Consider the following 27,467-nt stretch of genomic DNA (forward strand, 5'->3'; position numbering starts at 1 on the left):
GAGCTCCAAAAGCCAAATAGCGCTCCTTGCCTTCTAAGCCCCGCTGTGGGTCCAAACAGCAGTTTATTACCACATATGGCGTATTTACGTAATCGGGAGAAATGATTTTACAAATGTTGGGGTGCTTTTTCGCCTTTATTCCTTGTAAAAATTAAAAATGGCTACCTTTTTTCAGAAAAAAAGTTGATTTTTACCTTTACAGAATAATTCCAATGAATTCAGCAAAACAACCGTGAAGTCAAAATGCTAACTTTACTCCTAGAAAAATTCCTTGATGAGTGTAGTTTCCAAAATGGGGTCACTTTCCGGGGGATTCCACTATTTTGTTCCCTCCAGTGCAATTCAAACGCGACATGGCACTGAAAACTATACCAGCAAAATCAGAATTTCAAAATCCAAATGGTGCTCCTTCCCTTCTGAGTCCTGCTGTGGGTCCAAACAGCAGTTTATTACCACATATGGGGTATTGCTATAATCAGGAGAAATTGCTTTACAAATGTTGGGGTGTTTTTTCTCTTTTATTCCTTGAAAAAATTACAAATTTCTATATTTGTTCAGAAAAAAAGTAGATTTTCACCTTCACAAACTAATTCAAATAAATTTAGCAAAAAAACTGTGGGTTCAAAATGCTAATTATACCCCTAGATAAATTCCCTGAGGGGTGTAGTTTCCAAAATGAGGTCACTTTTGGGGGTCTTTATTGTTTTGGCCCCACAAGACCTCTTCAAACCTGACATGGTACCTAAAATATATGCTAAAAAAAAGGAGGCCCCAAAACCCACTAGGTGCTCCTTTGCTTCTGAGGCCGGTGTTTCAGTCCATTATCACACTAGGGCCACATGTGGGATATTTCTAAAAACTGCAGAATCTGGGCAATAAATAATAAGTTACATTTCTTGGGTAAAACCTTCTGTGGTATAGAAAAAAATGTATTACAAATGAATTTTGTAAAAAAAAAATGAAATTTGTAACTTTCACCTCTACTTTGCTTTAATTCCTGTGAAACGCCTAAAGGGTTAATACACTTTCTGAATGCTGTTTTGAATACTTTGAGGGGTGCAGTTTTCAAAATGGGGTGATTTATGGGGACTTTCTAATATATAAGGCCCTCAATGCCACTTCAGAACTGAACTGGTCCTTGTAAAAATCGCCTTTTGAAATTTTCTTGAAAATATGAGAAATCGCTGCTAAAGATCTAAGTCTTGTAACGTCCTAGAAAAATAAAAGAATGTTCAAAAAACGACGCCAACATAAATTAGACATGGGAAATGTTAACTAGTAACTATTTTGTGTGGTATTACTATCTGTTTTACAAGCAGATACATTTAAATTGAGAAAAATGCTAATTTTTGCAAATTTTCTCCAAATCTTGGTGTTTTTTACAAATAAATATTGAATTTATCAACCAAATTTTTTCACTAACATTAAGTACAATATGTCACGAGAAAACAGTCTCAGAATCGCTTGGATAGGTAAAAGCATTCCGGAGTTATTACCACATAAAGTGACACATGTCAGATTTGAAAAATCGGCTTCGTCCTGAAGGCCAAAACAGGCTCAGTCCTGAAGGGGTTAATGCCCAACTGGGCGTGTTTTTACTTTTGACCAAGTGGGTGTATGAGGCTGACCAATCAGTGACTAATCAGTGACCAATCAGTGACATACACTTCTCATTGTTCCAGCCCAGCATGATCCACAGGACAGTGTGATTGTGCAGTGACAGATGCTGGGCTGGAACAATGAGAAGTGTAGGACACTGATTGGTCACTGATTGGTCAGCCTCATACACTTCTTTACAACACCCACTTGGTCAAAAGTAAAAACACGCCCAGTTGGGCATTAAGAAACTAAATCTAAAATTGCTCATAACTCGCTCAAAAATGATCGTTTTTCAAAATAAAAACCACTGTTATTATCTACATTCCAGCGCCGATCCGATTATGTAGGAGACAGGGCACTTATAATCTGGTGACAGAGCCTCTTTAAAGCACTTAAAACCCTAATGATGGTGGCCTGGCGAACAGATGAGCTCCGTGAGTCAGACTACTGGTATCACCAGCAAACGTCATGGCTATGGAAACATTGCGGGTGCTGCAATGTGGTTCAAATTAATATATTATAAAAGAAAAATCGGCACAGAATATTGTACCTTTTTTATTTCTTTTTTTTTAAATAAAAATGAAGTAATTTCTACACATTAAGGATGTCACCTGAACGATCACTACACTAGTATGTTCGCAAGCTTTTTTTTTTTTTGTGTTTTCCGAGTCCGGCCAGTGTTTTGCATGTCTGATCATAGATTTACATGTCACCTGTGGTTTGGATTTTAAATAACGACTGACTTTTTTTTTTTTTTTTCTTCCTTGCTTAAATTTGACCATTTCTCAAAACTATTTGACAGGTGGCGGATGGAGTAAACGGGAGAGAAGCAAAAGCTCCCGTCCTAAACCTGTAGAGAAACCACCAGAAAGTAAGTCTCTGCTGTGTTTTACAATGTCCCTGTGAATGGGGATTTAACATCGGTGCACAAGTCCTTGTTACTGGAAATAACCCGGACGATTAAGCTAGTAGCGGGATTCTCCCTTTCTGGCATTTCCACTGCCGAATAACTCGTTGCTAGTTCTGGGCTGTGTTTTAAGGGGTTGTCGGGTCACATTGATTTCAGATTCGCCCTCCTTCCCTGGCTGTCACGCTGTTGTAGCGCTGCGGCACTTCTCGGTGCAGGATTCAGTCTCCTGCGTAGAAATATGCAATAGACTGTTTTTAAAGTGTAAAAGTGCCTGTTCAGCTGTCATGGACGTCTGTGCGGGCGTTATTGCAACCTCTGCAGCCGCACATGTACACTTTCCATTATGGTCTGTGGGGAGTTAAGGAAATGGCCGAGCCAGATTCTCCCCAGACCCAAAGCACATTGGATAAGACTGAAGTTTGTGTCTCCTGATAGGTGGTGGTCCGAGCCATGGGACGGACCATCACCTATCAGACACTTATGGCATATATTATTGGAATTTCCTTCAATGTCTTGATCGTTTTTAGATGGCTCTCCCAGAAAATAAATAAGCGCATTTAATCTGATGTTTGTACTCGTATTAAAGGGGATGTCGCTAGAGTCTTTTTTTTTTTTTTTTCTTTCAGTTGGCCGATGGTTATATAACTAATTACACATTGTTTTAATGTTTTTTTTTATCTTTTCACAAGTCAGAAAATATTATAAATTGGATCCTAAATTATATATGCTGCCACTAGAGGGAGCAGTTCCCAAAATTGCAGCATGGTCACTGTGGTAAAGCAACCTCATTGACTTCTGCTGCAAATTTGGGATTTATAGTGTCCTCACTCAATCCCCCCTATCCACTTCTGGCTAGTCCTGGGCAGGGGAGGGGGTTGAGTGTCTTCAAACCGCCTACACTGTACACTGCCATATTCTGAGCGACTTGGATACATGGCCCATGTCTGATCCTGTCAGATGGGGCCTGTATCTAAGCTTACCACCAAGCTTATCCCCCAAACACACAGTCGCTCATCAGACACTACCATAAATTACCTGCCGCCTACGCTCCTCTTCCTTTCGCCTACGCTTCGTTGTAGCTGTTGCCGGAAGCCCCGGCCGGAAGTCGTCAATTTACTCTCCGGCAGCGGCTTCTGTTCCACAGGAAAATGGCGCCGGATTTCTCTCTAGGAGCGAGCTACTTTGTGTTACTGGTGTGAACTGTGCATGACCGAGCAGGCGCGGTTCACATACAGACGGCGCAAGCTTCAGAGAATGGAACGGCTCCTGTTCGCGGTCTCTATGGCATTGTATGTGTCGTATAGCGTCTTAGTATGTGTTGTTAATCGATACATACACAGATGGAAAAACAAATGTCAGCCCCCATAGAGAACGCAAAGTATGAATAAATAAAAAAGTTTTAGGTGACCACATAAATTAAAATATTTCTTTGAATTCTATAAAAAGCAATACAATTTCTAAATAAAAAAACACAAAAAGCACCTTTCCTTTAAGGTACAAGACGCTGGAGAATTTGTTCACATATTTGGCAGTACTGCTAAGCCAAATACATAGCAAAGCAACTTGGAGCTAGTACTTGCAGTTTTTGTGCCAGATATTACCCGTCTGACTCTCTTCATGGTTCCTTTCAGGGATTCAGATAAAATATGCAAATTAAATTTGACTATGTTGAGAAGCGGTTCTAAAATACTGTCAACTTGGACCGCTCTGGGATGATCATGACAGATGGTATAAATAAAAAACGGTCGTCTAAGATCGGTTTAGTAGTGTGTACTTAATACATATTTTTTTTTTTTTGTCTTTTCCCCTCCTGTTTTAGCTGTGCCAGTAAATCCTAAAGCAGTCTTGAAATCGAAGATTGTGGCTGAATTCAGGGTAAGATTAATATCAACTCTGTTAAACTGAAAAGTATAGGACCTTTTCATCCGCTACAACTCAGGACAACCCTTGTCCCTGTCCCCTATTGGGGTACGATCAGATAGGGCTGGGCAATTAATCGAAAAAAATCTGAACTGATATTCGGCGCAATTCACCATTGTCATCTTGCGCAAACCGCGTCCTTCAATAATTTTTTTCCCAGTTTCAACTGTCTGTGTCTTCAGGACGCAGATACAGTTGAAATCAATGGTAGAGCAGGGAGCCGTATGGTCCCTACTCTACCATTCACTAAATATGAATTCAGTGGTCTAGCATGGAAATAGGGGGCGTGGCATGCCAAAAGGGGTGTAGCCTAAATAATTGTTTATTTACTCGTTATCTAGGTTACATATTAATCGTGATTTTGATTTAGGTCATAATCGCCAAACCCTATGTTGTGGCGCTGACACTGTTGGGGTAGCTGCATAGAGAAAGTTTAATCCGTTTAACATTACATACATTCAACATTTCCAATTTATGTTTGTGGTTGACTTTTTTCCCCCTAGTTTTTGATCCTTTATTGTTTACATTTTTTTGGGGTTCAACAAGTTTTATTGAGATTTTACTATGAAAATGGATAAATGCAAATAATTTCCGCAAAAGATTAATAAGTAACAAGCATCAAATGATACAGCAATGAATCAGAACAGGTATCCCATAGTCTCAGCAAGATTAACAACTATAAATAATAGCCATATGTATTAAAAGGAGAGAGGGAGAGGAAGAGGGGGAAGGGAAACAAAAAAGGGAATAGTAATGGGTCGGTCAGAGGTCCAAAGAAAAAAAAAATGGAGAGTGAACTTGGGATCCTTACGGAGAATTATAACAATTAGGCTCTGGATGAGGCCATAAACTCTGCTCCAGAATCTAGTGGGCTTAGGACAGGACCACCATATGTGGAGCATGTCGCTGGGTGAGGGGCAACCACGAAAGCAGGAGGCAGAATAAGTAGGAAATGAATGCGCAATTCGGCTAGGAACGAAGTACCACCGCATCATGACTTTATAAGCCGATTCCATAATAGTCGTGTTAATGGAGTTTAACATTTTTTTTTAATACTTCTTCCTTAGCCTCAAGGTCTGATTGATGACTTGCTGTCTCACAAGCGCTCAGTGGACAATACTGATCTCAAAGAAAAACAGCTCTCCAATATGAGAGTTGATGTGTGCAGTTCAGAAACACTCAAACGTCTGAAAGGTATTTAACACTCGGGCCGTGAGTCGAGAGAAATCCAAAATTGTATTATTTTGATTTATTTTTTTTAGTCGGGCAGTGTCACCATAAACGTCTGCCCTTTTTTTTTTAAAATCTATTTATTTATTTTTATTTTTTCAGACAAAGCTGGAGGAAAGAAATTTTCCAAGGATTTTGAAGAAGCAAGCGCAAAGCTTGAGGAGTTTGTTGGCATCCTGGATAAGCAAGTTAAAAACAGTCCTCCCTTAGGAGAAGCTTTGGAGAATGCAGGGATATTCTATGAAGCTCAATACCGTGAAGTCAAGGTTGTAGTGAATGTAAGTAACCCCGTAGTCTGCAGGCTGAAGTATTCTAGTCACTTATTGAGTTCAAAGTAGGGGGCATATTAAAGTGATCTATTTGGAGAACTCCTTTCCATATCCCCACTTGCGGTATATGGAAGCAGTAAACTAGATGTCCCCTCTCAATTATCCACTACAGAGAATGGCCTTGGCAATAACAGTTGATTGTTGAACGCCCCAGTAGGAAAAAGTAGTGCAAAAGGATCGCGCTTCTACAGTTTCTGTAACCCTTACGTAGTATAATGAAAAACGCCATGGGTATCTTCTCCACCTTCTCTTCAATGGCCAGTTTGTATTGCAAAATGCGTCGGGTGATCACCATTCCCTTGACAGGAATAACAGACCTGTAGCAAACATTTATGGCATGTGCTGTTAATAGGCCACAAATGTTAACGGTAGGCATTCCCCTTTTTAATACAAATATTGAATTTAAAAAAATGATGTAATCACATCTATAATTTCTTTGTCTACAGGCATATAAAACGTTTGCGAACCGAGTAAGCAATTTAAAGAAAAAGCTTGATCAGCTGAAGGCAACTTTACCTGATCCTGAGGAGTCGCCAGTACCATCACCAGTCATGGACGCTCCTTCTCCCACCGGCTCGGAGTCCCCATTTCAAGGAATGGGAGCTATGAGTCCACTGTCGCCAGAAGCCGAAATAGTGCAGTCTGATTCACCGGAGCCTCCTAAGGACAATCGCATGGTGGAGGACATGGAGTTGTCTGATGTTGATGCCGATGAAGAAGTTCCGGCTATAATTGGTATGCTTTAACTCTACGTTTTGAAATCTGCGTACACCATTTCTTTCTTTTTAAGGGTTTACAATTCCTTTTTGAATACAAGTCTGTAGTAATGTGCTCTAGCCAGGCTGTTGATTGGCCACTGAGCATTGGCAACTTCCGCTCATAGACTATTAATATGCTTCCCTGGTGTCTCGAGTAAACCGTAGTGTAACCAAATGCTATCTGGAAGAGTGCCTCCGCTCCTTCAGTTTAGGGATTGTGAGGAATTTAGAGGTCGGACCCCCGCCTATCATGCTTTTATGAAACATCTCGGCGATGTGCCATAAATATTAATGGTGGGAAACCCCCCTATAAAATAATATAAAGTAACTGCAGTGCAGGTTCTTGCTGGGAAGCGTTATATACAGGCAATTTTCTGCTATTACTGTGGCCTACATCTCATTTTAAGCACAACCGTGAGGAATATCATCAAGGTGTGGCCACCGCAGGGAAGATTATCATGATTGAATCTTATTTCAACTAACTCGAAAACATGTAGGAGCATATAGACCATGAATAACGTCAGTTAGAATGAGAAAATAGTATATGTGTCCAATGGAAGCTGCCAGTTATTTTCAAAGACTTTTGTTACGTATCAAAAGAACACGATCACATTAGTGTGTCACTAGGGAATATGCCCAGACTCAAATTGTCACAGTAATAGTGAAAGAATAAAATACAATCACGTAAATACAGAATGATCTTGTGTAAGTTAGCATGAGTGTTAGGCAGCAGTAGCAATAGCGAACTCAAATAATCTCCCTGTAGATAGCAATCGAAGTGTTAGGATAGCGATTCACACACAGACCAACAAAGCAGCTTTACTTACATGACACAGTGAACACAATAGTAGTAGGGTGACTGGAGTGTATGACCGCCTCCACGCACGTTTCGTCGTAGTTCTCCTCAAATCTTGCGTTTTCTATTTCTCGTTTGTGACATTGGGGGAGACACAGACCGTGGGTGTATGCTGCTGCCACTAGGAGGCTGGACTCTTAAAGTGCTCGCCGCTCCTGCAGGATACACCCCACCTACAGACACTGAGCTAATTCAGTCCTTTAAGGTGGAGTAATTAATTGTCTTGCTGAGGAATATTTGAATGGACTGCCTAGTCCTCCTTTATTTGAGGTCGTGTTGTGACCCCATTACTGCTGCTCCTCAACCAAAAGATCCTTAACTGCTCATCCATTTGCATGTTCCCCTCTCTAAGGGACCCATGTTGACGAGAGAGTCTTGCAAGCCACAGATGGAAAGAGCTCTCACCTACCCCAGAATACCCCTGTTGTACCACTTCTAATAAGTCGGGTTCTAGTTTTTGGCTTTTTTGTAGGTTCTGCACTCCTTTTTCCTTCAGATAACAGTCCCATGAGGACCCAAAAAGCAGGACTTCTTTCAAATCCTGTCCTACCTGGTGTCCATGCCCCAAGGCTACCAAAACTAGTACGGGAAAGACCCGCTCAACTTGAAGGTGCGCACTCGTCTGGGTTGGGGGCAGGATTCTGCCCTTTAGGGACTTCTGGCTCTCACAGATCTCGAACGCCTATGTTCAGCAGGTGGTGTCCTCAAAATACAAGAGTTTACCAGCTTTCCTCATGAACGTTTCTTCCAGTCTGCACTTCCTCAGTCGCCTTCCAGAGCGACCTCCCCTTTTTTCAGTCAATAGATTCTTTGCTACTACAAGAAGTTGTCATCCTTGTGCCTCCAGACCAGAGACGCTCCGGTTTCTACTCCAATCTTTGTCCTACCAAAAAAGTATGGGTCAATTCGCCCCATTATGGATCTCAAACGAAGGAACATAGAGGTCCGGGTCTGTCATTTCTGTATGGAGTCTTTCTGTTCGGTCATTGCATCCATGGACCAGGGGAAGTTTCTTTGTTCTATGGGCATGATGCGTACCTTCACGTCCCCATTTGCCAATCCCACCAACGGTCCCATTACTAATTTGTGGCGCTTCGGTTTGGCTTGGCATCAGCCCCAGGGCTCTAAACCAAATTTAATTTTTGTGGGTGGGGTGTATCCTGCAGGAGCGGCGAGCACTTTAATTCTTCGAGTCGAGCCTCCTAGTGGCAGCAGCATACACCCACGGTCTGTGTCTCCGCCAATGTCACAAACGAGAAAACGCAAGATTTGAGAACTACGTGGGTGAACCCTGCCGTCAGGTCTGTATACCGTCCTGAAGAGCAAACAATCGTTCCTGGCGAAGAAGAGCTCTTGCCGACCAAGTGTAGAAGGTGATGACCAGCAAAGGCAAGTGTCTGGGAATGGGTCAGACAGGACATGGAAATGACGGTTGAGGTCGGGGTCTGTCATTTCTGTATGGAGTCCTTCCGTTCGGTCATTGCATCCATGGACCAGGGGAAGTTTCTTTGTTCTATGGGCATGATGCGTACCTTCACGTCCCCATTTGCCAATCCCACCAACGGTCCCATTACTAATTTGTGGCGCTTCGGTTTGGCTTGGCATCACCCACCTCTCGTCGTCTCTGCATGAGAGTCCTTGACATCATGTTAACTTCGATGATTCCTTGGATTGACAAATCCTTCTTCCTTTCTGTACGTCAGACCATTCAATGGTGGCTCTTCTCCCTGACAGTGGAAGATCCTTTCCACAGATGCGAACTCCAGGGCCTGGGGAGGAACGTTCCGGAACCTCGCAGCATAGGAAGAATGCTCCTTTCCCATCAACCTCCTGAAATTGAGAGCAATCTTCCTTTGCCTGCTGCACATCCCAGGGGTCGACAACTTGGTTGCTAACTTCCTCAGTCTGGAATGGGTTGATCCAGGGGAAGCAGTCTCTCCATTGGGAGGTTTTTGGGCAGATTTTCTCCAGGTGTGGCAGGCCAGACATCGACTTGATATTATCCAGGTTCAATCGCAAGGTCCTTTACGTAGTCCCCCGAGGCCTACGCAGTCGATATTTAAGTCGACCTGTTCTGTCTACTGCCTCTTCTGCTCAGGCTTCAAGCCCATAGGGATTCCAACCATTCTTGTGGCGTCGGACTATGCCCATCGGTTTTGGTATGCTAATGTTGTGGTCCTGCTGGCTGGCGCTCCGTGGCCCTTACCTCTCAGTCACGACCTGCATTTTCAGGGACCTCTTTTCCACCAGAATTTAAGGTCACTACATTTAACGGCGTGACTATTAAAGCCGCCTTTCGGACTACATTTAGCTTTCCGGAGCAGTTTATCCTCACCATACTCAAGGCTAGGAAGCATTTCTTGGCCTCCTTTATCACCGCACCCGGAAGATCACCTTCCACTTGTGTGAGGATCTTTTGCACTTTTCCCTGGCCAGAGTACTTTGTCTCTTGCCCTTAGTTTCCTTCGAGTTCTCTTCAACCGTCCGCTGTCATCTAATTCTGACGTTTGAAGTTTTTTGGGGGGTTGCCCACGCGGCGACCATTATCATTTCCCGACTCTTCAATGGGACCTCAAATTGGTTCTGGACGTTATGCAATCTGCTCCATTTGAACCTCTACAAGAGATCTTTTCATCTGGTCTCCTGGAAGGTTTTTCCTGGTAGCTGTAACCTCACTCCGCAGGGTTTTTGAACTGGTAGCTCTGTCTTGCCATTCTCCATTCTTGACTCATCAGGGTAGGTCGGTGCCCTTTTTGTTGCCCAATGTGGTCTTCCACCTGAATGAGGACGTCATACGGCCGTCCTGTTCATCCACGTAAGCGTTCTTAACAACCTAGATGTTGCTCTCCCCTTGGGAGTCTACACTTCCCTCACTGCTTTCTTCCGAAGATCGGATTCCTTGTTTGCCATCCCAGAGAGTCCATGGAAGAGTCTGACGCTCTCTAAGGCTACCATCGCCCCTGGAATTGGTTGCTTATGTCAGGCCCATTGTTTCATGGGTAGGGTCCCCCCTTCTAGGTTATGGCTCCTTCCACTACAATGGTTGGAGCTTCCTGGAGTGTGGGCCATCAGGCTTCTGCTCTTCAGGTGTGCAAGGTGGCTATCTGGTCGTCTCTGCACACATTTGTCAAGTTCTACTGGGTTCGTACTTTTGCTTCTGTGGATGCTTCGCTTGGTTGCATGGTCTTGCAGACATCTGTGGCGTAGTTGATGATGGCTTCCTGTTCCCATCCCTGGGAACTGTTTTAGGACCTCCTACAGTGTGTTCCAAGGATCCGAACAGTCTTTTGACTATTAACCGTAAAATCCTTCGTTTTTTTGTTTTTTTTTGTTTTTTTTAGAGGACTACGCTCCTAACTAAATAAAATAAATCTATATATATATATATATATATATATATATATATATATATATATATATATATATATATAATCTTTTTTTTTTTTTTTACGGTTTGCATGGTTGTAAGTACTGATACAGGCGCAAGTGTTTTGTTGCTCCTATTGCTTACGGACAGACTGAATTAACGCAGGCTCTGTAGGTGGGGTATATCTTGTTGGAGGGCCTAGCGATTTATTTACTTTTTTGTAATTCTTCGTCACGCCTTCTAGTGGCCACCGCATGTACCTACTGGCTTTTTTTTTTTTTTTCTCCTACTGAACTGGCCAAGAAAATAATTTCTGTGAGTAATCCAAATAAAATCCACTTTATTTTGTATATGAATTACAAAAATTAGAAAAAGATACAACCTCTTCAGGATCTTCTAACTTGTAGGACATGGTGTAGGTATTAAGAATCATGAGCATTACGGGTTAGAGGATTAACAGAAATAATAATGAATCTAACGTCTACAGAGGGTGCAGAAGTAGGTATACAGTTACAATAATGAATATAATAGGTATACAGTTACAATAATGAATATAATAGGTATACAGTTACAATAATGAATATAATAGGTATACAGTTACAATAATGAATAGAATAGGTATACAGTTACAATAATGAATAGAATAGGTATACAGTTACAATAATGAATAGAATAGGTATACAGTTACAATAATGAATAGAATAGGTATACAGTTACAATAATGAATAGAATAGGTATACAGTTACAATAATGAATATAATAGGTATACAGTTACAATAATGAATAGAATAGGTATACAGTTACAATAATGAATAGAATAGGTATACAGTTACAATAATGAATAGAATAGGTATACAGTTACAATAATGAATAGAATAGGTATACAGTTACAATAATGAATAGAATAGGTATACAGTTACAATAATGAATAGAATAGGTATACAGTTACAATAATGAATAGAATAGGTATACAGTTACAATAATGAATATAATAGGTATACAGTTACAATAATGAATATAATAGGTATACAGTTACAATAATGAATAGAATAGGTATACAGTTACAATAATGAATAGAATAGGTATACAGTTACAATAATGAATAGAATAGGTATACAGTTACAATAATGAATAGAATAGGTATACAGTTACAATAATGAATAGAATAGGTATACAGTTACAATAATGAATAGAATAGGTATACAGTTACAATAATGAATAGAATAGGTATACAGTTACAATAATGAATAGAATAGGTATACAGTTACAATAATGAATAGAATAGGTATACAGTTACAATAATGAATAGAATAGGTATACAGTTACAATAATGAATAGAATAGGTATACAGTTACAATAATGAATAGAATAGGTATACAGTTACAATAATGAATAGAATAGGTATACAGTTTAAATCGAGTTTTTATAGAATAACAAAACCATTATGTGCAATCTTCTATGTTCAAATTGGCGCTATCACTATTTTTACACATCGACTTATTCTAGTCTTTACACTTTGGCACAAAGTTCTTTGCTAGCATTATGTCTTGGTTGCTTCTTTTATGAACTGAATCATGTCAGCCGTGCGTGGTCGTCTTGAATATACTTTTATCTTTGATAACTCTCCAAAAGAAAAAGTCCATCGGGGTAAAGTCTGGTGATTGTGGTGGCCTCGTCTATCCACCCATTGGATAATTTTTAGTCAAGAAAATGAAGCATGGCTTTAGCAAAGTGAGGAGGGCTCCATCTCGCTGAATATAGAAGTCTTCATTTTCACGCTCCAACTACAATTGTCATATTACATTTTCTCTGAGCAGGTTACAGGTCTGAGGTGACCGCTGTGATGTAGAAGATAGATCTAATTACCCCTTTACATGAAAGGGAAGCCCAAACTGTTACCCCAGGGAGATACGTCTGTTCTTCAATTGTTGCAGGAGGGTCTTCTGTTGGGTAATAAACACAGTTGCGCCTATTAACAGCTCCTGAAAGTCTGAAGTTGGCTTTATCGGACCAAGTTATTTCTCTAATAATGCCGTCTCCTTGTGTTTCTTCATTCAAAATTGCCTAAAGAAATTGTAATTAGATGGTTTGAAAAATCACCCCCTGTATATGGCAATTTGACAGCAAGATTTGAGCTGCTCTGGTAGCAAGGCCAGCTGAAGATGAAGCAAGCACTTCTTATACTGTAATGTGTCGCTTTAGTTTTAATAATTTTTATTTTATTATTGTAGTTGAAGAAAGACAGGAGCCCCCGGAGTCACCGGCATCAACCATAAAGGAGACCATGGACTCTCCTGTTTCCACAATACAAAGTGAAGCTACGGCTACAACTTCCATTGTCACTTTGTCTCCATCTCCTTCACCCATCGCAAGCAGTGCCCCGACAGAAGTCCTCACCTCTCCTGCGACTGCCGCAACTCCAGCTCCAGTAACAACTACAACCTTTGCTAAAACAGTAACCACTCCTGTCGTGGCCCCGTCAATTCCCCTCGGGTTGCCAAACTTGGCCAATGTAGACCTGGGGAAAATCAGTTCCATCCTAAGTAGCTTGACTTCTGTCATGAAGACAGGTGAGTTTCGACTTGCTGTATATCTGTAGGTCCGGACTTAAAATCTTGGTCTTGATTTGCCTATTGCACGTATTTTTATTTTATTTCATTTGCCATCAAAGATCTGTTTGAACAAGTGGGAGAGCTGAATACATCACTGCTCTTCTCTGAGTCCACATTGACACATTATGTATTCATTTCTAATTTCTAGGTGTAAGTTCAGGAGCAAAGCCTTCCCCTGGTACCCCGACAACACCAACATCGAATTTAGGTGGAGCTGGAAGGGCATCGGTTTATTGTGGATCAAACCCATTGGCAAATATTCTTTCCAAAGTGGAGATAACTCCTGAAAGCATTCTTTCCGCCTTGTCTAAAACACAGGTCCCCTCCACACCTAATTTGCAAGGTAGATTTATATATATATCTAAAAAAAATTTTATGGCTGTATGTTCTATACTGGAATAGATTGGCTTTTGTGTCTATTTAGTGCTTTATATTTTATGAAGATTGTTAATATAAAAAAAAACACAACTTTCTGGTGTAGAAGGGGTTATCTGGGACTTTCAATCGATGGCCTATACTTTGGGGTTGTAGTACCAGGCAAAGCCACACTTACAGTGCAGTACCTGAATAAACTATAAAGGGGTCATAAGTGCTGTGACCCCTACTAAACAGCATAACTAAGGGGCCACCGCACTCATGTAGGAGTCATGTGTCATTTGTTCTACTGGTTGGTAGGGGTCCCTGGTTCAAACACCCCCATTAATCACACGACTTTACAGGAGCTATGCGGTAAAAATACTTCTTTGTCAAAATTGAATATTTAACGTACCTCCAGTTTTACGCACATTTCACGGATATACTGGTATTCATATTAGCCACTTCTACCACTGGGGGGTGGGGGGGGGGGATACATGTTCAGTTGAAAACTGTTCCCAACGTCCCTATTAGGTCCACAGAAGCCGTATTTCACTGAATTTGCTTTGTACCCTCCAGTCATTCAGCATGATCAAAGCTTTATTATGTATGTACCGTGTATGCCATATGATTCTTTTAATCCGGCATTAATAGGTATTGATAGGTGCTAGATTAATCGACAATCTGGATTTACCAGTGAGGGCATAAAATTAAAAGGTAGGTGTACAAAAAAAGGAAGACTTTAAATAAAAAAGAAAAGAAATATAGATATATTATGCAGGACCCCCCCCCCCCCCCCAAAAATAATAATAATTAAAAAAATATATTTTCATGTCTTAATATAGTAGAATCCATGATATTCATACCACCAATTCTAATTTTGTTTTCCTCTTACTATTCCAGAGTAAGATCTATTTATTTTTTTGGAGATTTTACGGTCATTGCGTCAAGTAACACTATACTCCTTTTACTTTTTACAGGTTTATCGTCTTTGATTCAAAGTGTTGCACTGCACAGTGCGTCATCAACAATCAGTACATCCACAGCACCGCTGAATACTGCCGTACAAATTGTAAAAGATAGAGTAACCCCGACTGTAACCCCCCCTTTTCAGCCCAAAACCTATGGTTATTCTCCCACAAACTCAAACTCTGATGTTACATCCACATCCGTGTGTAAGACAGCGGTCCCACCTAGCTCAAATGCAAAACAACCGGTATCCGTTGGATTTCCACCTCCGCCTCGTATGACCGAGGAGAAGATCATTAGCCAACCTGCAGAGATTCAGAAACCCGCTGAGGAAGTGGAATCTTCAAGTCTTGAACTTAAGATCCATAATTTTTTGAAAGGCAATCCCGGTTTTAGCGGTCTAGATTTGAATATACCAATTCTCAGTGGTTTAGGTGCCACTGTCGTTCCAGAGCCCTCTACGGAGTTTCTCAGCGGACCCTCAAGTACCTCTCTGGATAACGTAGATGGGACCCCCGTCCGTGATGAAAGAAGTGGGACGCCTACCCAGGATGAGATTATGGACAAGCCGACTTCAAGCAATGTCGATAGCGTCTCTTTGTTGTCTAAGATAAGCCCTGGCTCATCTACCCCCAGTAGCACGAGGTCTCCTCTGTTAACTAAAGACGCTGAATTTCAGAAGCTTCAGTCTTTGCCATCATATAGGTCTTTTGGGCTGGGGGCAAATTCACCAAATTCGTACAGGCAGGCTTCTGATATTATGGAAAAACCTTCAGCAGTTGATTCGACTTTAGAGAAGTTTTTTCCCGATACATCATTTAATGAAGATGGAGACTATCGGGACTTTGATTATGCTGGGCCACCATCCCCGTCTGTTGGCAATCTAGATAAAAGACCATCAAAATCTATTCTAAAAGCAAATCTGCATTTAGATTCCATGGAGTATCCACCAACTCAGAGTTTCAGCCAGGCACAAGATTTTAGACAATCCTTTCCACACTCTATGCAACCTCCTTTTATTGCCGGGGAGAAGGGTGGTTCCGTGTCTCCATCTTCTGATAGGTATGGTGGCTATAATAGAAGAGGGAATAATCTAGAGGCTAGTAGGTCACCTTCCCCTCCGAAAGATGATCCATTTTACCCGACGGACACAAACCATAATAAACCAATGCTGCATTCAGTTATGGCGCAGCCTTCCCATGTGCCTCAGAACAGACATTCCAACTTTCACCCCAAAAATAATCCTCCGCCCACGAGAACAATTGGCTCTGAACAATCTGCTTCAACTCATTTATCATCTACAACAATGGAATTTAAAAATATGCTAAAGAATGCATCCCGGAGGCCCTCTGAAGAAAACCAATTTGGACCAGCAAGCTTTAAGGAAGATATTCATATGCCAGGTCGTAGTCATACTGGGGTAACTGCCGAAGACCGTTCTGAAGAGCAGTATCGCATAGAAACTAGAGTTTCATCATCTTGCGTTGACTTGCCAGATAGTACTGAAGAAAAAGGAGCTCCCATTGAAACCTTGGGGTATCACAATATGGGAAACATGAGGTACCCAGGGGAGCCTATTAAAACAGTAGAATCTATGAGGGTTGGCATGAAAGCGGGCAGACAGCATGGGATTGACGGGAGTAGAAGTGGTTGGTTTGAGATGGGTAGTACAGGGAGTTCTTTTGATGATGGTCCTTCAAGTGCGGATGAACAGCCTTCCGTAGGTGGTAACTCTGCTGGTGTTGGGTATAAAACACAGTACGAGGAGCACTTACCACGGTTTCAGGACTCTGTCAGTGACTTTAGAGAAAAAAATATTCCGCCTTTTGAACATCTCTTGCCGCCGCCACCACCACCGCCGCCATCCATGGTTTCTCCAATGGATCGTGGTGGACCATTTCAAATGGAGCAGACTATGCCCCCTAGTGGGCCCCCACCTGGCTTACCACCTGATCATGGAAGTATGTTTCCAAGAGACATTTCTGTCTCACGTATACAATCTGGGGAACCAGCAAAAACATTGCCTCATGGTGCTCACCCTCCCCCTGCGGAACACGGCGGAAATCCTTTTCCCATTCATCACTCAACAGAACACGGTGGAAATCCTTTTCCCATTCATCACTCAACAGAACATGGTGGCAATCCTTTTTCACCACCTCCCCGTATGGATATGCGCAATCCTTTCTCGCAAGACCATAGTGTAGTCCATCAAGGGCCGATGAAGGAACCTTTCAACATGCATCCACTTTCTACACGAGATCACGAACCCTTGTCTCGTGAAAATAATCAACACAATCAACATTTCGGCAGGGTGAATGAACCATTGGGTCTTATTCCTAGAGATCTCCATCGAGGTTTTAGTGGTCCTCCACACCATGTTGGCTCACACCATATGAACACTGGTGGCATGCGACCACAGCGGCCTCATTTCAGACCTAGAGAACCATACCACCAAAATTTGAAACGACCACGGCCACCTTTTGGCAGGGGCTCGCAATTTTTTTCCCCAAAACGTCCATATTACCAACCAAGATACTAAATACAGCACCGTTGAAATATTTTTGACATTGAGGCACTGGTTTTTTGTATGTGTCAAGTTAAGCCTGTATTTGGTTTGGAAGTCCTGAGATAGTTGTGATTAAAAGCTAAAAAAAAAAAAAGTTTGATCACCAAGACAATAAATTAAATAAAAATAAAATCACACACACCTCCAAAATATTACGTAAGGGACTTTTTCTTTTTTTTTTAACCCTTACATGGTGTCCAAGTTATGAAAGGGCTTAATGGACCCTTCCACTCTATGACAATGCTGTTCTCTTTCAGAGATGCCCATTATCAAACAATTCCTAATAAGCCCTACCTGAACCAATCAATGAAGTAAAAAACTGTCCTCCTGTTCTTTTCAATGAAGCCAATCCAGATCAGCCCATTGCTTTCAAAATACCAGATAGGTGAGTCACAAGGGAAATGTATTAAGGAGATCAGTGGTTTTGAGGCTAAATAATTGGAATTGATGTATTTTTTTATAAATTGTTAACTATTGTTTTTCTACCTGCTCCCTCTGATTATCCTCGCACCCTACAGTTGAAAGAAACGCAACTCCATATGCAGTTAAGCTACATTCCAGCATGACGCGTTTCGGGACTAAATCCGGCTACGGTGAATTGCAGCCTGATGTCCTTGCAGTATGAGGAGGAGAGTATGAACACTTGGAGGCTTTAGCAATACTCCCAAGTTGTGCATGGATCGGCTTAGTTATACGCATCACACAATTAAGAGTAGCCCGATCATTAGATCGTGTCGGATTCCACCATTTGCACAGCTATATGCCCAGTGTTTGTACTGAAGACCTAAACGATATTTTTGAACTTGTATAACGGAGACCAATCTCACGATCGTTAGTTTTGTGCGTACCGTTTGCAAAAGTAGATTGTCTTCAAGGGTGATTTCTCCTCTAACCATTCGTTCCTCAATAGGAAATCGGGCACACGGCTGTATAATGGCTCCTTACAACCTCTTGAGTTGTACAGAACCGTAATACCGGTACCGCCGTAGGCCTGTCATTTCACACACAGAGTTGGTGTTCTGCTCCAGCGGATGCCGTATGTTCAGAAGCAATGAGGCCTTAGCGTGATGCCAAATATCATACGTGCACTCTGGCTGCATAACACTTATCTGAACGGTCATGTTGGCGTCATCCTAATGACTTGGTCGTATGCGTAGAGTAACCACCTGGGTTCCGGTAAACCGTGAAATAGTCAATACACGGGTGGCTCTCCAATGTTTTTGAGTGAAGAACAAATTCGGAGCACTATTCTTACCCCTGTGATGACCACCTCTTATTGAAGGTTTACAGTCAGTGGCTTCAATTATTAGTCGAGCATTGAGATTTCCGTCATACACCTATCATCTAACCCAATCCAGAAATCGGCATTGTTTCTGTGCGTGCAAACTAAACGAGGGGATCCTTAATAGTAAAGGATAAACCATTTTAGACGATTCGCTCTCAAACTACTCAACACTTTTTGAAATCTGTACTAACTATTTTTTAAAGACCTTGTTTGCTTCTATGTTGTTAGTAAACATTAAAATATTGAATTCTTTGTAGGGCTAGTTAATTGCGTCGCCGAAAAAAAACCAGCCGTCCTGATGTGGTACCCCAGGCATCTCTAACCATGTAACCTAATTCTTCTAGTCGGTGAGAAAAACATCATAGGGATATCTTCAGCTTTGTCTTACTATGCACCCTCTGCTTCCGTTTGATAACATTATTAGTCGACTATAATTTTTAGTATAAGATGGATCTGCTTTACTGCAGTTTGGCAGCCAAGGGTGGAAAACCTTTTTGACCCAAAAAAGTATGAATTGTGTCAACGAAAACGGATTCAGGCCAGTTTTTACACCAATGTAACCCCCCAGATCCACGATCCGAACTTAGGCCATCATTGGATTTCATGGTGCTTTAAGTTTGGTTCTTTAATATCCGGTGTAGGGGTCACGCGGCCATTTAAGGGCTGCATGAAACTGGCCTTACTAGAGTTAAAAGCGCTGACGGTGGCCATAGACACAATTATTTGGCCTCGATTTTGATGGCTGTTCCAGCAGTTTTGCTCCCTTAGGAAAAGTTATCTAAGTCTAGTTAAAATCATTCTTAAGCCGTTTTCACACGGCCCTAATTTGGGCATTTTTTTGTGTCGTTATGGCCGCAGTATCCAGCGCTGATTCGATTCAACTGTACCAAACCTAGATCGTCCTCGGTGCATATGATGAGCGAAGTCTGGGTCTTGTGGCCATAATGAAGACCCTGAAATGCACCCGTATTACAGTTTTCTGGGAGCAGTGAACGTATATTGCTCTGAATAGGATTTTTTTCAGGTGGTTATTAAATACTATGATTAATTTTGGTCACAGATTAATGAGATGCGGCAAACTGATATAGGGACATGAATTGTACTCTTCTATGCCTGCATGGTGTGGGCATTGTACGCCTTGTTCCTGTCACTTTATGGCAATGCACTTTGCAAACACAGCCGGCTTTAATTCTCCGATACGTGATTTGCTTCCGTTCTGGTCCCAGCTCCCCTTACATTATCCGGAAGATGGAACCAACTCAAACCAGTGTGTTTTGCTGTAAAGTGACAGGAACCCAGACCTGTGCTTTGTGCAGACGCATGTTTCACAGTCATGTATGCACTGCCCAGATAATAATCCTCATTGACATGTAACACTAAACCTAGAAATGAATAGTAAATGGATCAAAAATTTGCCCGCTCTGTTTATCTTCTGGATTCTTTTGTAAAAAATCTTTCAGCAAACAGATGTACATTTTCTGCTGATACCCTCCTATGTCAGGTGAATGAGGCAATACTTAGCATACCTTGTTTAGATAGAGCAGGGGGGGAGAGCTACTGCTGTGGGCAGTTGCCTTACAGTCACACATTTGTGAGCTTGGGCGGAGCTGGTTTCAAAGTGAGACACGTTAGGTTTAAAGGTGATGGAAATATTAAGAGGAATTGCTAAAACTATTTTTTTTTTCTTTTATGCAGTGAAAATCGAATTTATCTTTAGTACCCCAGTTTTAAGTCTCAGAACCTTGAAACCAATTACAACTTTTCCATGACTTGTCTATTCAAAGTATCTATAGCGAATATCACCAAAAATACATTTTAGGCTTCAAATCCATGATTGTCAGATGGTAGCAGAACTGCTGCATGTGCATGGCTGTAAAAGTTACAAACCATCACCTGTAGCAATCACATGACAGACATCATCCAATCCCAGTAAACGCAGCCGCGGACTATTCCACCTGTAAGACCTTTCCAAATTCAAAAATCTTTGATTTTGTTTTTTTGGTATTTTATTGTAAAAGGACAGTGTGGGAATCTTGATTGTATCCGATCAATGTGGGTTTGTTCTACCCGTTTAGTGAACATAAAGCCATGGTTTATGGCTATCACAAAATTTTTTTTGCAATTAAGGGGAATCTAATTTAAGCCCGAGACCTTTTGCAGCTTTAGGGAGCTGCTAAAATGTCAAATGCTTTAGTGTGGGAGTTTATACGAATTCTGGTCCCAGGATGTCTGAGCTTGTTCTAATGCTGTAAATATGAATCGCTTTCTATTCCATCCTCTTCCTGTTCTATAAATGCTTCATATGTGCTCTATGTGAAAACAACCTTTTGCATTACAGCCAGTAACAATAAACTGAAGGTGGTCTGATGTGTGTTCATGTAATAAAGTAGATTGTTTGCACTACATTTTTTTTTTTTTTTTAAATTCTGGACATTACAGAAAGTTGATACAATGTAATCACTACATTCAATATAATGTGTGTAAACGAACAGTAGAATTTGGACTAAGGAAATTGCATTTGAGGTTTGCATTATGTGAGGTGGGACTTTTTGGGCCATGGAAAGTTGGTGCAAAATTACTAAGAAAAATATGTTCTCCAGACAAAAAAAAACAAAAACCCATTAACGTCTGCGTCCTGTTTAATCGAGAAGTGGGTGGAAGGGCAGCTTATAGTCTAGAAAGTCTGAAGCATAAGACTGTTCTAATGGAAATACGGGTTTCCATGTATAAAGTGTCAAATATAAATTCCTTTCTAATGGTTCTTGGTTTGATCAGTAACAAGATGCAAAGTGTATCTGACATTATCTCAGCCTTGGTGGATCTTCTAATGAAGGGTAGATAACAGAGGTTCCCATAAAATAGTACCTAGCGGAGTGATGGTGGTGGTCTGGAGCTGCTTTGCAAGTTAAATGAACATATAGGCCCTCAGCACATTGTTTAACCCTTTAGTAACCGCCCGCTGTATTTGACAGTGGGCGGTACAGTGGCGTCTCTTGGCATCGATGTGGAAAAGGCTTTATAGTGGTACAGTGAGCGCTCATTCTTTAAGCAGGAGCTGTTACTAACCGCTCCTGTTCTTAGAAAAATCAGTACAACTGGGATCGGAGCCGCCGATCCCAGCTGTCTAACCTTTTGATCGCCGTGATCCATGGCATATCGATGGAGATGCCCCCTCCTTAGTTTGTGTCACCAGCTTTTCCAGTGATACAATCAAAGACTGGAGGAATCTGCTGAAAAAAAAATTACATTTCTCATACAGCCATATCAATGGAAAAATAATGTTATGACTGCTGACATGTGGGGAGGCAAAAATTGAAAAAGTAGGCTGGTCATTAATGGGGTTAAGATTTACTAATGGGTTATTCCATCAAAATCATTGTGACTTTAATTTAGACGTGTTTAAGTACCGTTTGGTTGGTTGACTTGTAGATACAGTTCCAATATTAGATCTCCAAGATAAAAACAAACGGGGTGCACATAAGCCCCGTCAGTCTAGCACCCTGCAGTCCCAGCTACTTTTCACCAATGACCCCTTATCACATTCCAGAAAATGCTTAAAAGGCCGACTTCAAAGTCACTGTATCTACTAGTGGTGCAGATCATACTTGTTTGAATATATTCTTTAATAGAGGTGCTCTACAAGAGGATAGAAAAATACTGAAACTTTACGTGGTCAACCTCATGATTCTCGTTCTTGTGGGAAAAAGGGGACTTTGAGCATGGCGTCTCAATCTTTTTCTAATGGGAGCACTAACCAGTGGTCAACATCCATGCTAAAAGAGGGAAATGTAGATATGGTGTTGATCTCTTGATGCCGACCTACTTAGGTCTCACAGTCCCTATAATGGGGTCAACCATAGTGCTAGCGACGTTGCCCGAGTGTCAGCCACAGTTTTAGTAGCAGACACAGCCCACTCAGTCAGCACACACTTAACCTTTCCACACATCTGCCGCTTTTTCCCCAAGAATTAAGTTACAATTTGTAATTTATTCCTTTGCCTATCCGTTAGCATGGATGGTCTGTCCTGATTATGGCCATATAGTCGAAAGCCAATTTCCATATTTTGAGAACATATAATTTTTTTTTTATGGCATTTACACATATTAGGTATGAACATTTCTAGCTGCATAAAATATTTTGTGTGCATAAAACATTAGATTTCTCCTTACTCCCTTTAATATGTCCAGCAACTATTCTTGCTGGACATTCCTTTCTATTCCCAACTATTCTTTTAATAAGAATTCCGTTATATTGTATATATTTTTTTACTTCTCATTGACTAGGAGTATACTAGAGATATCTGCTCAGGATAAATCTTTTCCATATGCCCTATTGGCACATATGGACTCCACAGAGTGGGTACCCTGCCTAGGACAACCTCATACTGTCTATGAGCCAGACCCATTGCAAATGGGTGCTGTGTAACAATACACCAATACTGGTTGCTCCAGCGATAAAAGCCATTGGAATGGTTCAGGAACGTTGACTGTTCTAGATGTACAGGCCCCTTTTAATGCTTCATGGTAGCAGCATTAGGCCTACGTAATTTATTCTAAATGGCTGCACTTACTGCAGATTTGCTCTAGAAAATGTTACTGTGGATACTATTAAAAGGAAAGGTAAAATTTAGTCCTCAATCTAAATGAATAAGGCAATAATAAAAAAAAAAAAAGAAATTACCTGTTCTCTTTTAAAGGGTATGAGCACCATTTTGGAGTTTGAATATAGAATAACATAAAATGTTTAGTAAATTTATTACAAATAATGTACTGAACTTGAGTTAGTCTCTATTCTACTTCAGAGTTGCATTCAAAATTCTGCTGTCAACATTGGTAACTGCCAACAACTTTATTGTCAGACATACTCCTAACAGCTTGGCTTCTGTAATGCAAGGGGGCAGTTTAGTTTTTCCTATGTGAGATTACTGTACAGTCCCTATGAAAGAGGATGCTCAAGTCAACAAGGAATACTGGGAAATTTTCACTCTGCATTATAATTGTAATGAAGCCCAAGGATTGGGCTGTAGCAGAGGCGGTGTGAACCCGACTGCGCACCCCAGAGTAGCCTTAAGGGAACCCCTTGTCTTCATCCTTTTAACCCCTGTATCGGGATGTGGACTTCATTGCGGGGGAACGCCAGGTCGCTACACCTGGAGAAGCCTCCCTTGGCGACTGCTGACGTTCATAGAAGCACAATGATCTGGAGAGCTAAATGTCTGGGGCAGGCTGCGGAGGTTCATTACGGTAAATGTAGCAATAGGGCAGATCAGGATGGTTAAAAACAGGCAAGGTCTGTACACAGGAGTTCAGACTAGATAGCAGGGAATACTAAGGAACCCGAAAACCAAATTACTCTGAAAATGAGTACCAAAGCAGGAGGAGCTTTAAGGGTTCTTTCACACGGCAGTATTCAGGTCAGTATTTTAAATCCGTATTTGTGAGCCAAAACCAGGAGTGACTTACAAAACATGTAAAGGTGTAAAGCCATTCTGTGTTTTGGCTTACAAATACGGATACAAAATACTGATCTAAATACTACCATGTGACGAGGCATTCTATCCGGAGGTTTGATTTTGGCGTGTGCTGGCTCTTTGAGAATGCAAGGGTCAGCGTGCGCGCTAGAACCTAGTGGAGACTGTTGGCAGCCGCCAGATGCAGAACAAGGCAGCGCAGGGTGACTGTGTGAACCAGGTCACCGGGGATAGGTAAGTAAAGGGTGGCAGGGAGCGGCGTCTATTACAGTGCCCAGCTTACACCACCTCCTTTTTAGGCTTCTGAAGAAGATTGCGATAAAAGTCCCTGAGGAGAGATGGATCGTGAGTGTTTTCAACTGGTTCCCAAGATCTCCACCACTCAGGGCCAAAACCCTTCCAATCGATGAAGAACAGGAGTTTTCCTGTAGCCATTATACCATCCAGAAGCTCGTTGACCTCGTGCTGGGTGTCTGGAGTAGAAGAAACCGCAGAATACTACTTTTTAGAAGAATGATTTAATATGTGATTTGAGAAGAGATACTTGAAATGATTGTGGAAGACGAAGATTATAAGAGACGGATTTATCTCAAAATGACATAGGGATCTAAGAAGCAAACTTTAAAACACAGTTTTTAAACAAATGTGTTTAGAAGACTGCCAGACCTTGTCTCCATCATGCAACTGAGGAGTAACACTGACTTTTGTCTGTATTTTGTTGGTGCAACTTACAGCTTTGAGTAGCCTCCTGCCAGATACGTAAGAAGTAAGCATGGAACAGATTAGCTGCTGGGCCCTTAAACAATGTTGGGACTGATAGAGGATCGTTCGGATGTTGCCCATAAACCACGAAGAAAGGAGAAAATTGCATCGATTCTCCAGTATAATAATTATAGGCAAATTCTGGCCACGAAAGGAGATTGGTCCAATCATCTTGCAGTGGAGGGACAGGATTTCTGAGAAAGTTCTCCAATACCTTGTTGATCCACTCCACTTGTGCATTGAGGATGATAGGCAGAAGAAAAGTCTAACTTGCAGCTTACAGGAAGTCAAAGTGCCCACCAGAATCTTGATATGAACTGTACTCCTGTATGATACAATATGTTTAGGTAATCCGTACAAGCGTTAAATATGCTTGAAGAGAGCAGCCAAATGTTTAGCTTAAGGAAGGCCTCAAAGAGGAATGAAGTGATCCATCTTCGGGGAAACTGTCAACCACAACCCAAATCACTGTATAGTCGGAAGAAGACGGTAAATCGGTTAAGTGCATAGCTATATGTATCCAAAAAGAATCCGGTACGGATTTTATTTTGAGCGCAGACACTGCATTCAGTGACCGTCTTTAATGTCTCGGGATATAGAGGGCCACAAGTAATGAGACCAGATCTAATGTTTTCCTGATGCCTGAATGTCCGAAGAACTTGGATAAATTAGCCCAATGAAGAATTTGCTTTTGTGGACTGAGAGGAACAAGTGTCTTTCCAGGATGATTGTTGATAACTTCTGCAGGTGCCACTGACTCAAAATACAACAAGGATAAATGATAAGTTGAGGTTCAGAATCTGGATCAAAAAAAGAAGATAAAGCATTTGTCTTCACGTTTTTGTCAGCAGGACGATGGTGGACGAAGAACTTGAATCATGAGAAGAACAAGGCCCAACGAATGTAGTCAGTCTAAATTGTGATGTGCTTCTTCCAGTAAATTTCTCCAGGCCCAACGTAATAGCCAAAAGTTTTCGGTCTCCGATTTCATAATTTTTCTCTGCAGGAGAGAAGGCCTTAGAAAAGAATCCACACGAGAAGGTCTTCCCATTATCTTTTTTTTCTAAGAGAACACTGCCTACTTCTACAGACTATTCATTCACTTCTAAGATGAATGGTTGACTTTGATCTGGCCTATGTAATACGGAGGCTGAGGAATAGGCCTGTTTAAGTTTGAGAAATGCTGATTCAGCTTCAGGCATTCAGTTTTATGCATTGACTCAATTTTTGGTGAGGGCTGAGTAAAGCGCCACTAAGGAAGGAAAATGTGGTATAAACTGTCCATAGTAATTATCAAATCACATAAAATGTTGAATTGCTTTAGGTCCTTGGGTATGTGGCCACTTAAGAACGGCAGACAACTTGGCAGGATCCGTTTGGAGTCTCTGTATAGAGATTATGTATTCAAGGAAATGTAAACTGAACCTCTCAAGCATTTTTCAAGCTTGGCATAGAGATTTTCTCAATCATTGCACAACTAGATGTACTTTCTTGCGATGGGTATAAAGATCTTGGGGGAAAAAACAAGACTATCGTCCAGGATAACGACAACACAGCTGTTTTGAAAGGTCACAAAATATATAATTAACTAATACTTGAAAGCGCGCTAGAGCATTACTAAGGCCAAAGGGCATAACCAGCTACTCAAAATGTCCATCTTTTGTGTTAAATGCAGTTTTCCACTCATCACCTTCATGCATGTGGATCAGATTGTAAGTGGCCCGTAAGTCTTAACTTTGTAAAACATTTTGCCTCTTCTAAATGGTCAAAGAGCTCAGATTTTATTTAAACCGTGATAATCTATACAAGGCCTTTAGAGTTCCATCTTTCTTTTTCTCAATAAAGAAAAAAACAGCTCCAGCTGGTAAATTTTTTGTGGATGAATCCCTTCTCCAGGTTTTCCTTAATGTATTGAGACATCGCTTCAGTCTCAGAGACCGACAAGGGGTATACCCCACTCTAAAGAGGAGTAGCATTTGGTAACCAGTCAATGGCACAATCATAAGATCTATGAGGTGGAAGGGTCTCTGATTGACGTTTGCAAAATACATCTGCGTAACTGGAATATGGTTTAGGTAATCCCTCCAGGAGAGGTTCCATATCTCGAGGCGTGGGAGGATTGACAGGTGGACGTTGTGAATGACAGGAGTTCACCCCAATGGGTAATCTGAGCTGTAGTACAGTCAATGACACGTGAATGTTTCTGAAGTCAAAGTGGACCCAGGAGAAGAGGATTCATGGAAATTTTTAACACAGAATGAAATAGTCTCATTGTAGAGTGCTCCCACTTGCATGTTTCGGTGACTTGGACAACCTCTGATATTATTTTTCCATCCAGAGAAAAGATTGAAAGTGGCTTTTCCAATTGAAGTACTGGAATTTTATAGCAAATAACCAAGGATTGGCAGAGAAAATTCCACACAGAGCCAGTGTCCAGAAATGCTGGCACAGTGAAACAAACTTCAGCAGTAGAAAAACT

At 41.3% G+C, this 27,467-nt stretch overlaps 1 protein-coding gene across 3 annotated transcripts in view; it reads left to right on the forward strand.

Annotated features, from left to right (window-relative positions):
* Positions 1-21,122, forward strand: part of RPRD2 (regulation of nuclear pre-mRNA domain containing 2) — a 54,877-nt gene extending 33,755 nt beyond the window's left edge. Inside the window, exons 4-12 of one of the 3 annotated variants that reach the window (XR_012851265.1) lie at positions 2,402-2,470; positions 4,329-4,384; positions 5,497-5,623; positions 5,762-5,937; positions 6,435-6,723; positions 13,201-13,539; positions 13,730-13,924; positions 14,916-17,855; positions 17,989-21,122. Coding sequence is in view for 1 of the 3 variants with exons in the window: in XM_075843364.1 (XP_075699479.1) it covers positions 2,402-2,470; positions 4,329-4,384; positions 5,497-5,623; positions 5,762-5,937; positions 6,435-6,723; positions 13,201-13,539; positions 13,730-13,924; positions 14,916-17,443 (3,779 nt within the window). In the remaining 2 variants the exon portion in view is untranslated. Of the gene's footprint in view, positions 1-2,401; positions 2,471-4,328; positions 4,385-5,496; positions 5,624-5,761; positions 5,938-6,434; positions 6,724-13,200; positions 13,540-13,729; positions 13,925-14,915 lie in introns of all 3 variants that reach the window. The other 2 variants (XR_012851266.1, XM_075843364.1) reach the window with 2 other exon arrangements.
* The last annotated feature ends 6,345 nt before the right edge of the window (positions 21,123-27,467 follow it).

This window comes from Rhinoderma darwinii, chromosome 12, assembly GCF_050947455.1.
Source record: "Rhinoderma darwinii isolate aRhiDar2 chromosome 12, aRhiDar2.hap1, whole genome shotgun sequence".
Lineage (NCBI taxonomy): Eukaryota > Metazoa > Chordata > Amphibia > Anura > Rhinodermatidae > Rhinoderma > Rhinoderma darwinii.